The sequence below is a fragment of the Salvelinus alpinus genome, chromosome 18, assembly GCF_045679555.1.
Source record: "Salvelinus alpinus chromosome 18, SLU_Salpinus.1, whole genome shotgun sequence".
Lineage (NCBI taxonomy): Eukaryota > Metazoa > Chordata > Actinopteri > Salmoniformes > Salmonidae > Salvelinus > Salvelinus alpinus.
Genome location: NC_092103.1, coordinates 44142367 through 44156951, shown reverse-complemented (window position 1 = coordinate 44156951; position 14585 = coordinate 44142367). Strand labels below are relative to the sequence as shown.

The 14585-nt window shown below is 41.9% G+C and overlaps 1 protein-coding gene across 1 annotated transcript in view; it reads right to left on the bottom strand.

Moving 5' to 3' along the window:
* The window catches only part of fbn2a (fibrillin 2a), a 222242-nt gene that overhangs the window by 78231 nt on the left and 129426 nt on the right, over positions 1 to 14585 (bottom strand). Inside the window, exons 27-30 of the mRNA XM_071351419.1 lie at positions 10499 to 10624; positions 4312 to 4437; positions 3285 to 3407; positions 704 to 829 (exon numbers count right to left, since the gene is read on the bottom strand). Coding sequence (XP_071207520.1) covers positions 704 to 829; positions 3285 to 3407; positions 4312 to 4437; positions 10499 to 10624 — 501 coding nt within the window. The remainder of the gene's footprint in view (positions 1 to 703; positions 830 to 3284; positions 3408 to 4311; positions 4438 to 10498; positions 10625 to 14585) is intronic.

Here is a 14585-nt window from a genome sequence, read left to right as displayed (position 1 = left end):
CAGGAGGAGGAAAAGAGGGAGGAGGAGGAAGAGAGGGAGGAGAAAAATAGGGAGGAGGAGGAAGAGAGGGAGGAGGAGGAAGAGAGGGAGGAGTAGGAGGAGGAAGAGAGGGAGGAGTAGGAGGAGGAGGAGAGGGAGGAGGAGGAGGAGGAAGAGGAGTGGGAAGAGGAGCAGGAGGAGGAGGAGCGGGAGGAGGAAGAGAGGGAGGAGGAGGAAAAGAGGGAGGAGGAGGAAGAGAGGGAGGAGGAGGAAGAGGACGAGAGGGAGTAGTTATATATCTTATCCGGCACAGATCAAATTTCAGGTCTTGTGAACATTCTGTGCAACTTTCGGCGCACGTTTACTTGAGCAGTTATAGATTTAGACAGAAGCTACCGTGGCTATGTGAACATAATGTAGGCCTACCAGAGAGATTTATGACAAGACTACATTAACATGTGTGTGGCGTTCAATGTAAGCCTACATTCTTGACATGAACCTTTTTAGCCACACCATATGATCTGATATGTTTGTGTGTGTGTGCACAGGTGTGTTCCCGTGTTCACGTGCACACGTGTGTGTATGAGTGCAGACGTGTGTGTATCTGTGTTTGTGTGTGAGTGTGCTCCCGTGTCAACGTGTGTGTGTGTGCAGATGTGTGTGTGTGTGTGTGTGTGTGTGTGTGTGTGTGTGTGTGTGTGTGTGTGTGTGTGTGTGTAGATACCTATGCAGAGCCTCATGTTCAGGGCAGCCATAAAGCCGTCGTAGCACAGACAGTGGTACTCCCCTGGGATGTTAGTGCACTGTCCTCCATCACATATGTCAGGCTCCTGTTCACACTCATCCACATCTGGAGGGAGAGGGAGGGGGAGGGGGAAGAGAGGGAGAGGGAGGAGGGGGAAGAGAGGGAGAAAAACATGGGGGAGATGGCAGGGAAGAGTAAAAAAAGAAGGAGAAATGCAGAAAGTAGAGTGAGTTGGGGGAGAGAGAGAGAGTAAGAGAAAACGAGAATAGGACAGCAAGTGAGGGAGGGAGGGTAAAAAAGAGAAAGTTAGAGAGAGAGAGAGAGAGAGAGAGAGAGAGAGAGAGAGAGAGAGAGAGAGAGAGAGAGAGAGAGAGAAAAGAGCAAACGTTAGTAGAGTGCACTAGACAGAACAGCCGGTGAGCAGCTGAGTAGAAAGTGTGATTCAACTTCAGTCATCAGCATCTCTGACTGGCTGTCTGTCCGTATGACTGGTTGTCCGTCTGTATGTCTGACTGACTGGCTGTCTGTATGACTGTCTGTATGACCGGCTGTCTGGCTGATTGGCTGACTGTCTGACTGTCTGACTGTCTGTTTGACTGGCTGTCTGCCTGTCCGTCTGGCTGACTGTCCGTCTGTCTGACTGAAGTAAGAGTGATGGCTGCCCTGGACTCTGTGTACCTTTACACAATACCATCCAGGCAGTATAGGCTGGACTGGGGATACCAGAGTTAGGGGTTACATACAGTACAGTACAGGTGAATATATACTGTACACTGTGTACTGCGGGTGGTATCAATATTGCTTGTATGAATATATCATACAGAGAACTAGGATTATGGAAGTGGTGGGATTGCATTATGCCCTTATTTTGAAATGTTGGATTTAACAGTGGAGTCAGTTCCATTTCAACTTTACGAATGGAATTTGACAAATTAAGTAACCAGGTATTTTACTCACATACTGTATATAGTAACCAGATAGTATAGACTGTATATAGTAACCAGGTAGTACAGACTGTATAGAGTAACCAGGTAGTACAGACTGTATATAGTAACCAGGTAGTACAGACTGTATAGAGTAACCAGGTAGTACAGACTGTATATAGTAACCAGGTAGTACAGACTGTATATAGTAACCAGGTAGTACAGACTGTATAGAGTAACCAGGTAGTACAGACTGTATATAGTAACCAGGTAGTACAGACTGTATATAGTAACCAGGTAGTACAGACTGTATAGAGTAACCAGGTAGTACAGACTGTATATAGTAACCAGGTAGTACAGACTGTATATAGTAACCAGGTAGTACAGACTGTATAGAGTAACCAGGTAGTACAGACTGTATATAGTAACCAGGTAGTATAGACTGTTTAGAGTAACCAGGTAGTACAGACTGTATATAGTAACCAGGTAGTACAGACTGTATATAGTAACCAGGTAGTATAGACTGTATATAGTAACCAGGTAGTACAGACTGTATATAGTAACCAGGTAGTACAGTACTGTATATAGTAACCAGGTAGTACAGACTGTATATAGTAACCAGGTAGTACAGACTGTATATAGTAACCAGGTAGTACATACTGTATATAGTAACCAGGTATTATATACTGTATAGAGTACGGTCCCGTGTGGCTCAGTTGGTAGAGCATGGCGCTTGCAACGCCAGGGTTGTGGGTTCATTCCCCACGGGGGGACCAGGATGAATATGTATGAACTTTCCAATTTGTAAGTCGCTCTGGATAAGAGCGTCTGCTAAATGACTTAAATGTAAATGTAGAGTAACCAGGTAGTACAGACTGTATATAGTAACCAGGTAGTACAGACTGTATATAGTAACCAGGTAGTACAGACTGTATATAGTAACCAGGTAGTACAGACTGTATATAGTAACCAGGTAGTACAGACTGTATAGAGTAACCAGGTAGTACAGACTGTATATAGTAACCAAGTAGTACAGACTGTATAGAGTAACCAGGTATTACAGACTGTATATAGTAACCAGGTAGTACAGACTGTATAGAGTAACCAGGTATTACAGACTGTATAGAGTAACCAGGTATTACAGACTGTATAGAGTAACCAGGTATTACAGACTGTATAGAGTAACCAGGTATTACAGACTGTATAGAGTAACCAGGTAGTACAGACTGTATAGAGTAACCAGGTAGTACGGACTGTATAGAGTAACCAGGTAGTACAGACTGTATAGAGTAACCAGGTATTACAGACTGTATATAGTAACCAGGTATTACAGACTGTATAGAGTAACCAGGTATTACAGACTGTATAGAGTAACCAGGTAGTACAGACTGTATATAGTAACCAGGTATTACAGACTGTATAGAGTAACCAGGTATTACAGACTGTATATAGTAACCAGGTATTACAGACTGTATAGAGTAACCAGGTATTACAGACTGTATAGAGTAACCAGGTATTACAGACTGTATAGAGTAACCAGGTAGTACAGACTGTATAGAGTAACCAGGTAGTACAGACTGTATAGAGTAACCAGGTAGTACAGTACTGTTTAGAGTAGATTGAAAGGGTGTGTTTACCAGAGCAGCTTCTCTCGTCTGTCATCAGTGCATAGCCATTGTTGCAGCCACACGTATAACTCCCCTCTGAGTTGGTGCAGTGCAGGTCACAGCCGCCATTCTCAATGGTACACTCATCAATATCTGAAAAACACACAGTTGGTCTTAATGAATGAAAACGAAGGAAAACAGGTTAGGAACAACTAAGCAAACAGGTTAGGAACAACTAAGTAAACAGGTTAGGAACAACTAAGTAAACAGGTTAGGAACAACTAAGCAAACAGGTTAGGAACAACTAAGCAAACAGGTTAGGAACAACTAAGTAAACAGGTTAGGAACAACTAAGTAAACAGGTTAGGAACAACTAAGTAAACAGGTTAGGAACAACTAAGCAAACAGGTTAGGAACAACTAAGCAAACAGGTTAGGAACAACTAAGTAAACAGGTTAGGAACAACTAAGTAAACAGGTTAGGAACAACTAAGTAAACAGGTTAGGAACAACTAAGTAAACAGGTTAGGAACAACTTAGTAAACAGGTTAGGAACAACTAAGTAAACAGGTTAGGAACAACTAAGTAAACAGGTTAGGAACAACTAAGTAAACAGGTTAGGAACAACATATCTACCCTCTCACAGGTGTAATTGTTTAATGTGAATCATTACAAAATAAAAGTAATTTCCCACGGTGTAATGAGATAAATAGCTAGCATGTTATTGAATGTAATAAATAGCTAGCATGACATGTTAGCTAGCATGTTATTGAATGTAATAAATAGCTAGCATGACATGTTAGCTAGCATGTTATTCAATGTAATAAATAGCTAGCATGACATGTTAGCTAGCATGTTATTGGATGTAATAAATAGCTAGCATGACATGTTAGCTAGCATGTTATTGAATGTAATAGCTCTACGATTGATTTCTCAAGAGTACAAAATAAAAATTGAAATTCAGAACATGTAAGCCGGAGTAAATGGCACGTAGCATGACATCATATATAACATATGACTCATCTTTTATGTTGTAAGGTAGAGTTTAATGACCATACCTACGCAGCTCTGTCTGTCAGGAGTTGCTTGGTAACCAGAGTCACATGAGCAGTGGTAGGTACCGGCCACATTCACACACTGGCCGTTCCGACACAAGCTGACGCTCTGCTCGCACTCGTTGTAATCTGTGTGAGATAACAGTCGTGAAACACATGCTAAATGACTCAAAAAAAATGTAAATAAAGATATCGAAATAAACTCAGCAAAAAAAGAAACGTCCCTTTTCAGGACCCTGTCTATCAAAGATAATTCGTAAAAATCCGAATAACTTCACAGATCTTCATTGTAAAGGGTTTAAACACTGTTTTCCATGCTTGTTCAATAAACAATTAATGAACATGCACCTGTGGAATGGTCGTTAATTAAGACACTAACAGTTTACAGACGGTAGGCAATTAAGGTCACAGTTATGAAAACTTAGGACACTAAAGAGGCCTTTCTACTGACTCTGAAAAAGACCAACAGAAAGATGCCCAGGGTCCCTGCTCATCTGCGTGAACGTGCCTTAGGCATGCTGCAAGGAGGCATGAGGACTGCAGATGTGGCCAGGGCAATAAATTGCAATGTCCGTACTGTGAGACGCCTAAGACAGCGCTACAGGGAGACAGGACGGACAGCTGATCATCCTCGCAGTGGCAGACCACGTGTAACAACACCAGGATCGGTACATCCGAACATCCCACCTGCGGGACAGGTACAGGATGGCAACAACATCTGCCCGAGTTACACCAGGAACGCACAATCCCTCCATCAGTGCTCAGACTGTCCGCAATAGGCTGAGAGAGGCTGGACTGAGGGCTTGTAGGCCTGTTGTAAGGCAGGTCCTCACCAGACATCACCGGCCACAACGTCGCCTATGGGCACAAACCCACCGTCGCTGGACCAGACAGGACTGGCAAAAAGTGCTCTTCTCTGACGAGTCGCGGTTTTGTCTCACCAGGGGTGATGGTCAGATTTGTGTTTATCGCGTTACACCTAGGCCTGTACTCTGGAGCGGGATCGATTTGGAGGTGGAGGGTCCGTCTGGGGCGCTGTGTCACAGCATCATCGGACTGAGCTTGTTGTCATTGCAGGCAATCTCAACGCTGTGCGTTACAGGGAAGACATCCTCCTCCCTCATGTAGTACCCTTCCTGCAGGCTCATCCTGACATGACAATGCCACCAGCCATACTGCTCGTTCTGTGTGTGATTTCCTGCAAGACAGGAATGTCAGTGTTCTGCCATGGCCAGTGAAGAGCCCAGATCTCAACCCCTTTGAGCACGTCTGGGACCTTTTGGATCGGAGGGTGAGGGCTAGGGCCATTCCCCCCAGAAATGTCCGGGAAATTGCAGGTTCCTTGGTGGAAGAGTGGGGTAACATCTCACAGCAAGAACTGGCAAATCTGGTGCAGTCCATGAGGAGGAGATTCACTGCAGTACTTAATGCAGCTGGTGGCCACACCAGATACTGACTGTTACTTTTGATTTTGACCCCCCCCCTTTGTTCAGGGACACATTATTCAATTTCTGTTAGTCACATGTCTGTGGAACTTGTTCAGTTTATGTCTCAGTTGTTGAATCTTGTTATGTTCATACAAATATTTACACATGTTTCTTTTTTTGCTGAGTTTATATAGTGTCGATTTCCCACACACCGATTAAGCCTAATTCTGGGTTAAACAGTATGCTCAACGGAGAATCTTCATTGAAAGGGTTTACATTATATTGTATCAATATTTGTGTTAAGAAAAGGACCATTTGAGAAGATAAGAGAGTGAGCGGTGGGAAAAATGTCCGCTAACGTAAATGTCACAAAAGAAAAACAAGACATCAGGTGATAAGCCTTATGACCTAGCAATGCAATGACCTAGTAACACTGTACATAACCTACTCAGAAGGACTAGAGGTGAATAACAACATTTGATGAGGTCTTAAAGGGGAAATCTGGGATTCAAACAACAACAAAGTGGGAACCCCACCATTTTTGGGGGTAAAAAACTGATGAATGGGGCTCAAGAAATGTAACCACTCATAAATTCATAGTGGGAGCTATGGCGGCAAGGACCAACCATTCATTGTATCAAAATTACAGTTTTAACCATGTTTTGACGCTATACAGTGTTAATTTACAATTACATTGTTTACAAACAATGGAGTAAAAATATTTTATATTTTGGGTTCTGATGGGGTACGTCAGTTGAACTAAGCTCATTGGGCATTAATAAGTTATATCCTTCAAGAATCAATGGCTATATATAATTTAAGACCAGGCACCACAGGATAAAATTACACTTATTTATATAAGTATTTTCAAAAAGTAAAAATAAGAATGTCAAAAAGTTGATGTCAATTTATATATTTGTTAGTTTATCATACTACCGTCATCAAAATGTCATGAATTGTAAACCCTTTTAAATGGACATACATCCATAATTTCAAAGCTCACTACATTGAATCACACATCATTTTAAAACCCATTTTATAGATAATGTTACAAACTGGAGTCTGGACTATATGTAGTAACTTACTTTGAAGAGATGAGGATTGGGTTTAAATAGGTGTTTGGCGTTTGGTAGTCTAAATTCTGTCTTAGTCTTTAACTGCCATTTTCCAAAAGTCAGAATCTTCCCAATAGCCAACAAATTTTTCTCAGCCTCAGAAGCATTTGTTTTTACCAAAATGTGTGTGGCTATCCACAGATGTATTCTCCACTTATACATAGGGAATTGTTGATATTTTGTCAATTTCTTTTTCTAGATGACATTTTCTTCTGAAAAATGTGACAAAAACGCATTTTACGTACCTTTAGTATTCTACAAATTTACGCTGACTTCATCCTGTGTCCAGAAAAATGGATTTGCGTGATATCAAAAACCCTACATGTCTGTTGAGAAGAACCCTACACGTCTGTTGAGAAGAACCCTACACGTCTGTTGAGAAGAACCCTACACGTCTGTTGAGAAGAACCCTACACGTCTGTTGAGAAGAACCCTACACGTCTGTTGAGAAGAACCCTACACGTCTGTTGAGAAGAACCCTACACGTCTGTTGAGAAGAACCCTACACGTCTGTTGAGAAGAACCCTATATGTTATTAAGGAGAACCCTACACGTCTGTTGAGAAGAACCCTATATGTTATTGAGGAGAACCCTACATGTCTGTGGAGGAGAACCCTAGATGTTGTTGAGGAGAACCCCATATGTTATTAAGGAGAACCCTATATGTTATTAAGGAGAACCCTAGATGTTGTTGAGGAGAACCCTACACGTTGCCAGTGTGTGTCTAGGCGACCTGCCCCGCCCCTCCCAAACAGAGGCTACTCTACTGACAGTACCAGCTTGATTCAGAAGATAGGAAGAGACATTATTTAATTAGCTAGAGAAGAACGGATTACCTTTTTCAATGCTAGTTAAGGATACTATAGGCCTAATTATCACGTTTGACGTTGGCTTTATTAACTACAAAAAACTAAGATGTGTTTTTAATTCTGGTGCTGCTCTGCACACACAAGCTTTGTTAGCTAACTAGCTTCTCTGGTCCAACGTTAAGTCAACTCTGAAGTTCAAAGACATTCAAAGTTCCTCCATAGAAGCCGTACCTCTGTAGATATAACTCTGTGGGCCTAATTCAGATAATGCATGTCATAACAAGATATCCAACGCTTCAAGCCTCCTCCTCAACCCTCTCTCGCTCTCTCCCCAAGAGAAAAATGTCAGTCGCATCTTGCGCCATAGGCTACACTTGTCTGTCCATCACGCACGTAAAAAAACTAGCTTGTGTCACACCCTGATCTGTTTCACCTGTCTTTGTGCTTGTCTCCACCCCCCCCCCCCCTCCAGGTGTCACTCATCTTCCTCATTATCCCCTGTGTATTTATACCTGTGTTCTCTGTCTGTTGTCAGTTCGTCTTGTCTTGTCAGGTCTTACCAGGTTGTTTTTCTGTCTCCCTGCTTTCTCAACTTCTGTTTCCTAGTTTCGCCAGTTCTGACCATTCTGTTTGCCCTGACCCCAAGCCTGCCTGCCGTTCTGTACCTGCCTAACTCTGACCCTATTACGAACCTCTGCCTGTCCTGACCCCGAGCCTGCCTGCTGTTCGGTACCTTATTGACTCTGCCCTGGATTAGGGACCTCTGCCTGCCTTTGACCTGTCTTTTGCCTGCCCCCTGTTTGGGTCGATAAACATCTGTGACTCTAGCTGTCTGCATCTGGGTCTTATCCTGAGTTCTGATAGCTTGCCTGCTCTGTCCTCACTGATTGGTGAAGAAGTTCAATGAGGTAAATGTAAAAAGCAGTTAAAGGAACCGGTCATTTTTGGGGATTCTGAACCTTATTTTGCTGGTCGCAACAGTGTAACAGAACAAAAACAAATGTGCTTCTGTTCAGAACGAAACGATTGGAAAATAATTTTGGTTCCAAACACTGATTATAACCCTGCATGTCTAATGAGAAGAACCCTGCATGTATAATGAGAAGAACCCTGCATGTCTAATGAGAAGAACCCTGCATGTCTAATGAGAAGAACCCTGCATGTCTAATGAGAAGAACCCTGTATGTCTAAAGAGAAGAACCCTGCATGTATAATGAGAAGAACCCTGCATGTCTAATGAGAAGAACCCTACATGTCTAAAGAGAAGAACCCTGCATGTCTAATGAGAAGAACCCTGCATGTATAATGAGAAGAACCCTGCATGTCTAATGAGAAGAACCCTACATGTCTAATGAGAAGAACCCTGCATGTCTGTTGAGAAGAACCCTGCATGTCTAATGAGAAGAACCCTACATGTCTAATGAGAAGAACCCTACATGTTGTTGAGAAGAACCCTACATGTCTAATGAGAAGAACCCTACATGTCTAATGAGAAGAACCCTGCATGTCTAATGAGAAGAACCCTGCATGTCTAATGAGAAGAACCCTGCATGTCTAATGAGAAGAACCCTGCATGTCTAATGAGAAGAACCCTGCATGTCTAATGAGAAGAACCCTACATGTCTAATGAGAAGAACCCTACATGTCTGTTGAGAAGAACCCTGCATGTCTAATGAGAAGAACCCTGCATGTCTAATGAGAAGAACCCTGCACGCCTGTTGAAGAACCCTACATGTCTAATGAGAAGAACCCTACATGTTGTTGAGAAGAACCCTACATGTCTAATGAGAAGAACCCTGCATGTTGTTGAGAAGAACCCTACATGTCTAATGAGAAGAACCCTACATGTTGTTGAGAAGAACCCTACATGTCTAATGAGAAGAACCCTACATGTTGTTGAGAAGAACCCTACATGTCTAATGAGAAGAACCCTGCATGTTGTTGAGAAGAACCCTGCATGTCTAATGAGAAGAACCCTACATGTCTAATGAGAAGAACCCTGCATGTTGTTGAGAAGAACCCTGCATGTCTAATGAGAAGAACCCTGCATGTTGTTGAGAAGAACCCTACATGTCTAATGAGAAGAACCCTGCATGTCTAATGAGAAGAACCCTGCATGTATAATGAGAAGAATCCTACATGTCTAATGAGAAGAACCCTACATGTCTAATGAGAAGAACCCTACATGTCTGTTGAGAAGAACCCTACATGTCTGTTGAGAAGAACCCTGCATGTCTAATGAGAAGAACCCTGCATGTCTAATGAGAAGAATCCTACATGTCTAATGAGAAGAACCCTGCATGTCTAATGAGAAGACTCCTACATGTCTAATGAGAAGAACCCTACATGTCTAATGAGAAGAACCCTGCATGTATAATGAGAAGAACCCTGCATGTCTAATGAGAAGAATCCTACATGTCTAATGAGAAGAATCCTACATGTCTAATGAGAAGAACCCTGCATGTATAATGAGAAGAATCCTACATGTCTAATGAGAAGAACCCTACATGTCTAATGAGAAGAACCCTACATGTCTGTTGAGAAGAACCCTGCATGTCTAATGAGAAGAACCCTACATGTCTAATGAGAAGAACCCTACATGTCTGTTGAGAAGAACCCTACATGTCTGTTGAGAAGAACCCTACATGTTGTTAAAAACCCGATGTTGTTGAGTATTTTGTCATGATGTTTATGATATAGACTGGGATTTGGCACATTATTGTAAAGTAACAAACATTAGTTAAAATGTTCAGTAACTGTTGTGTGTTCATTTGGTCAGTCTATTTTTTTGCTCAGTATTTGTTACACGTTCAGTATTTGTAAGTATTTGCTTACTCACCCTCGCACACTGCCCCGTCCGCAGTGAGCTGGTGTCCCTGGGGGCAAACACACTCGTAGCTGCCCTCTGTGTTCTCACAAGAACCCCCACGACACAGGGACGGGTCCCGCTCACACTCGTCTATGTCTGAGAGAACATACACACAACAGGTAATTCAGTATTAGTAACACACGGGATGACAGAGAAACTCCCTAACATGTCACCAACACTTATTATTCAAAAAAAATAAAAAAAACATTGTACACATTGCCTGTGTGGTCCAGTGGTTAGTGCCACGGACCCCGGTACCATATATGCCAGAGTCGGTTCGAAACCGGTTCACTGACTCAATCCCCTCCTAATCCTCTCTACTGTCCTATCGGTTCAATAAAAATATGAAAGGAATGGGACTGCCCCATTCCTTTCAAATTGATAAAGTATATATAGTATATATATATATATATATATCCACAGTTCTGGGCCCCCCCAAAAAAGTGACTTTGCCTTGACGATGCAAATGTTTTTACTGCGCTGCAGATGTTAACTTTTTACCATCTACATATGCTTTAGTAGTATTACACATGCCTAGAAGCAGTCTATGGACAAGGTAATACAGCATTCTATGCTTTGGTTTTGTTTACCTGACCACTGTCTCCAAATGCTCACTTTTTAGATTTTTTTGTTGTTGTCGAAGAACGTGAATAGATGGTATTTTTGTTGTGTTTCAGGTGATTCCATACTGAGTAAACAGGAAGCAGAGATAGAGAGACACTACTGTGCTCCACACTCTCATGCTGCGAGTGGATTATCCCACCACGTTCTCTCGAGTACGTTCTCGTGAAGACTAGTATGGAGAATGCATTAAACAATACATTTATGAAGCACTCACACTCCCCTTACTGTATTACGTCACGCTTCACCTCCCCGTTTACTGAACTTTCTTCCAGCCAGGACAATGGACACAATAGACAAAACAAGATATACACAAAGCAAACGTTTCACTTTATAATTATCAGCTAGATATGTGAATCGCAATAATCTAGCTAGCCAGCTAGTTAAACAGGAAAAAATGACCTAAAACAAATATTATGCAAGGTAGATGTACATTCTGCGTGGGTAGCTACCAATTCTTTGTGGCTAACTAGCCAGTTAACCCTATTGACTTACTATGGACTTACCAATTCACTGAACCGTCTTCCAACCAGGACAACAATGGCAATAGAGACGAAACAAGATATACACAGAGCAAATGTTTTACTTCATAACTATCAGCTAGCTTTATGTGAATCGTACTAATGTATTTAACCAGATAGCTAGCTAACGTGGGTAGCTAGCTAACAATTATTTGTGGCTATTTGGCTAGCTAACAGTACCTTTTTTGTTGCTAAAAGTACTAGTAGCTAATCAGTTAGCCATATTGACTTATGGGCTTGCGATCTATGGTACATAGGCAGGTAAACATGCCAAAATTAACACAGCATGTATTTATTAACGTATCAAGATAAAATATTGTAGTCAGGCAACATATGACATGTGAATAGGCCTCATTTCATTCCAAAGTTGTAGTGTTTCTCAAAATGCATTCTACGGTGCCCCCGAACACGCAAAATAGAGCATGGGAAGGATGCAGTATGAGTCCAAAGCAAAGTATGCGAAACGGAGCACGGAGAGCACTTCTGAAATGCATACTCAGTTTGTACATATTTTGAAGCATGCATCGATGCAAACTTCAACGGAAAGGATGCAAAGAAATATGACGGCATTTTTATGCCGCTTTTGTAGCAGTGGCTTCTTCCTTGCTGAGCGGCCATTCAGGTTATGTCAATATAGGACTCATTTTATTGTGGATATAGATACTTTTGTACCTGTTTCCTCCAGCATCTTCACAAGGTCCTTTGCTGTTGTTCTGGGATTGATTTGCACTTTTCGCACCAAAGTACGTTAATCTCTAGGAGACAGAATGCGTCTCCTTCCTGAGCGGGATGACGGCTGCGTGGTCCCATGGTGTTTATACTTGTGTACTATTGTTTGTACAGATGAACGTGGTACTTTCAGCCGTTTGGGAATTGCTCCCAAGGATGAACCAGACTTGTGGAGGTCTACAATTTATTTTCTGAGGTCTTGGCTGATTTCTTTTGATTTTCCCATGATGTCAAGCAAAGAGGCACTGAGTTTGAAGGTAGGCCTTGAAATACATCCACAGGTACACCTCCAATTGACTCAAATTATGTCAATTAGCCTATCAGAAGCTTCTCAAGCTATGACATATATTTCTGGAATTTTCCAAGCTGTTTAAAGGCACGGTCAACTTAGTTTATGTAAACTTCTGACCCACTGGAATTGTTACACAGTGAATTATAAGTGAAATAATCTGTCTGTAAACTGTTGGAAAAAGGACTTGTCATGCACAAAGTACATGTCCTAACCGACTTGACAAAACTATAGTTTGTTAACAAGAAATTTGTGGAGTGGTTGAAAAACGAGTTTTAATGACTCCAACATAAGTGTATGTAAACTTCCGACTTCAACTGTATCTGAATGATTGTTGTCTATCAACAATGACAAGCCAGTGGGGTCTGACAACTTGGATGGAAAATTAGCGGACGATATTGCTACATCTTCAGTTTAAGCCTACTAGAAAATGTTCCCTCAGGCCTGGAGGAAAACAAAAGTCATTCCGCTACCTAATAATAGATGTCAATTCTTTATGGGTAGCTAGTTAACAATTCTTCGTGGCTATCTGGCTAGCTAATAGTAGTAGCTAGTCAGTTAGCCCTATTGACTTATTATTTGTATTTGTATTTATTAAGGATCCCTATTAACTGTTGCCAAGGCTGGTCAAACACATTTTTTTTCCAAAAGTTTACTAATGGCTGGTAACAGGCTGATTGGTTGGCTATTTCAGCCAGTAAAGGGGGCTTTACTATTATTAGGTCCTTTTTGCTTGTTAAACTTTCTGGTTAGCTACAGTACATTATTACGATTCACATATGTATTTATTTAACCTTTATTTAACTAGGCAAGTCAGTTAAGAACAAATTCTTATTTACAATGGCGGCCTACCCCGGCCAAACCCGGACGACGCTGTGCGTCACCCTATGGGACTCCCAATCACGGCCGGATGTGATACAGCCTGAATTCGAACCAGGGACTGTAGTAGGGACATAAAGCTAGCTGATAGTTATGAAGTAAAACGTTTGCTTTGTGTATATCTTCTTTCGTCTCTATTGCTATTGTCCTGGCTGGAAGACGGTTCACTAACAAGAACGTACTCAAGAGAAATTCGTCGGAGAATGCACTTGGAGCATGAGAGTGTAGAGCACGTCAGAATGCATATTGAGAAACACCCAGAGTCAGCTCAAATAATAGCCGCCATTGATTTCAAGAAATGTTTCATCATTTTTTATGAGGTTGCGTCATATTTCTTTGCATACTTTCCGTTGGAAGCTTGCTTCAAAATATGTATAAAGAAGTGCCCCCCGTGCTCCGTTTCTTAATTTGGACTCATGCTTTGATTTGGACTCATACTCCAACCCTCCCGTGCTCCAATTTGCGTGGCTCAGGGCATGGTAGTAGGAATTTTGAGAAACACCCAGAGAGATACTGTAGTGAGAGGAAGAGAGAGAGAGAGAGAGAGAGAGAGAGAGAGAGAGAGAGAGAGAGAGAGAGAGAGAGAGAGAGAGAGAGAGAGAGAGAGAGAGAGAGAGAGAGAGAGACTGTGGAGAGACGAAGAGAGAGAGATACTGTAGTGAGAGGAAGAGAGAGAGAGAGAGACTGTGGAGAGACGAAGAGAGAGAGATACTGTAGTGAGAGGAAGACAGAGAGAGAGAGAGACTGTGGAGAGACGAAGAGAGAGAGATACTGTAGAGAGAGAGAGAGAGAGAGAGCCTTCTACGCCATCAAAAGGAACATAAAACTCGACATCCCAATTAGGATCTGGCTAAAAATACTTGAAACAGTTATAGAACCCATTGCCATTTATGGTTGTGAGGTCTGGGATCTGCTCACCAACCAATAATTCACAAAATGGAACAAACACCAAATTGAGACGACGCATGCAGAACTCTGCAAAAACATCCTCAGTGTACAACGTAAAACACCAAATAAT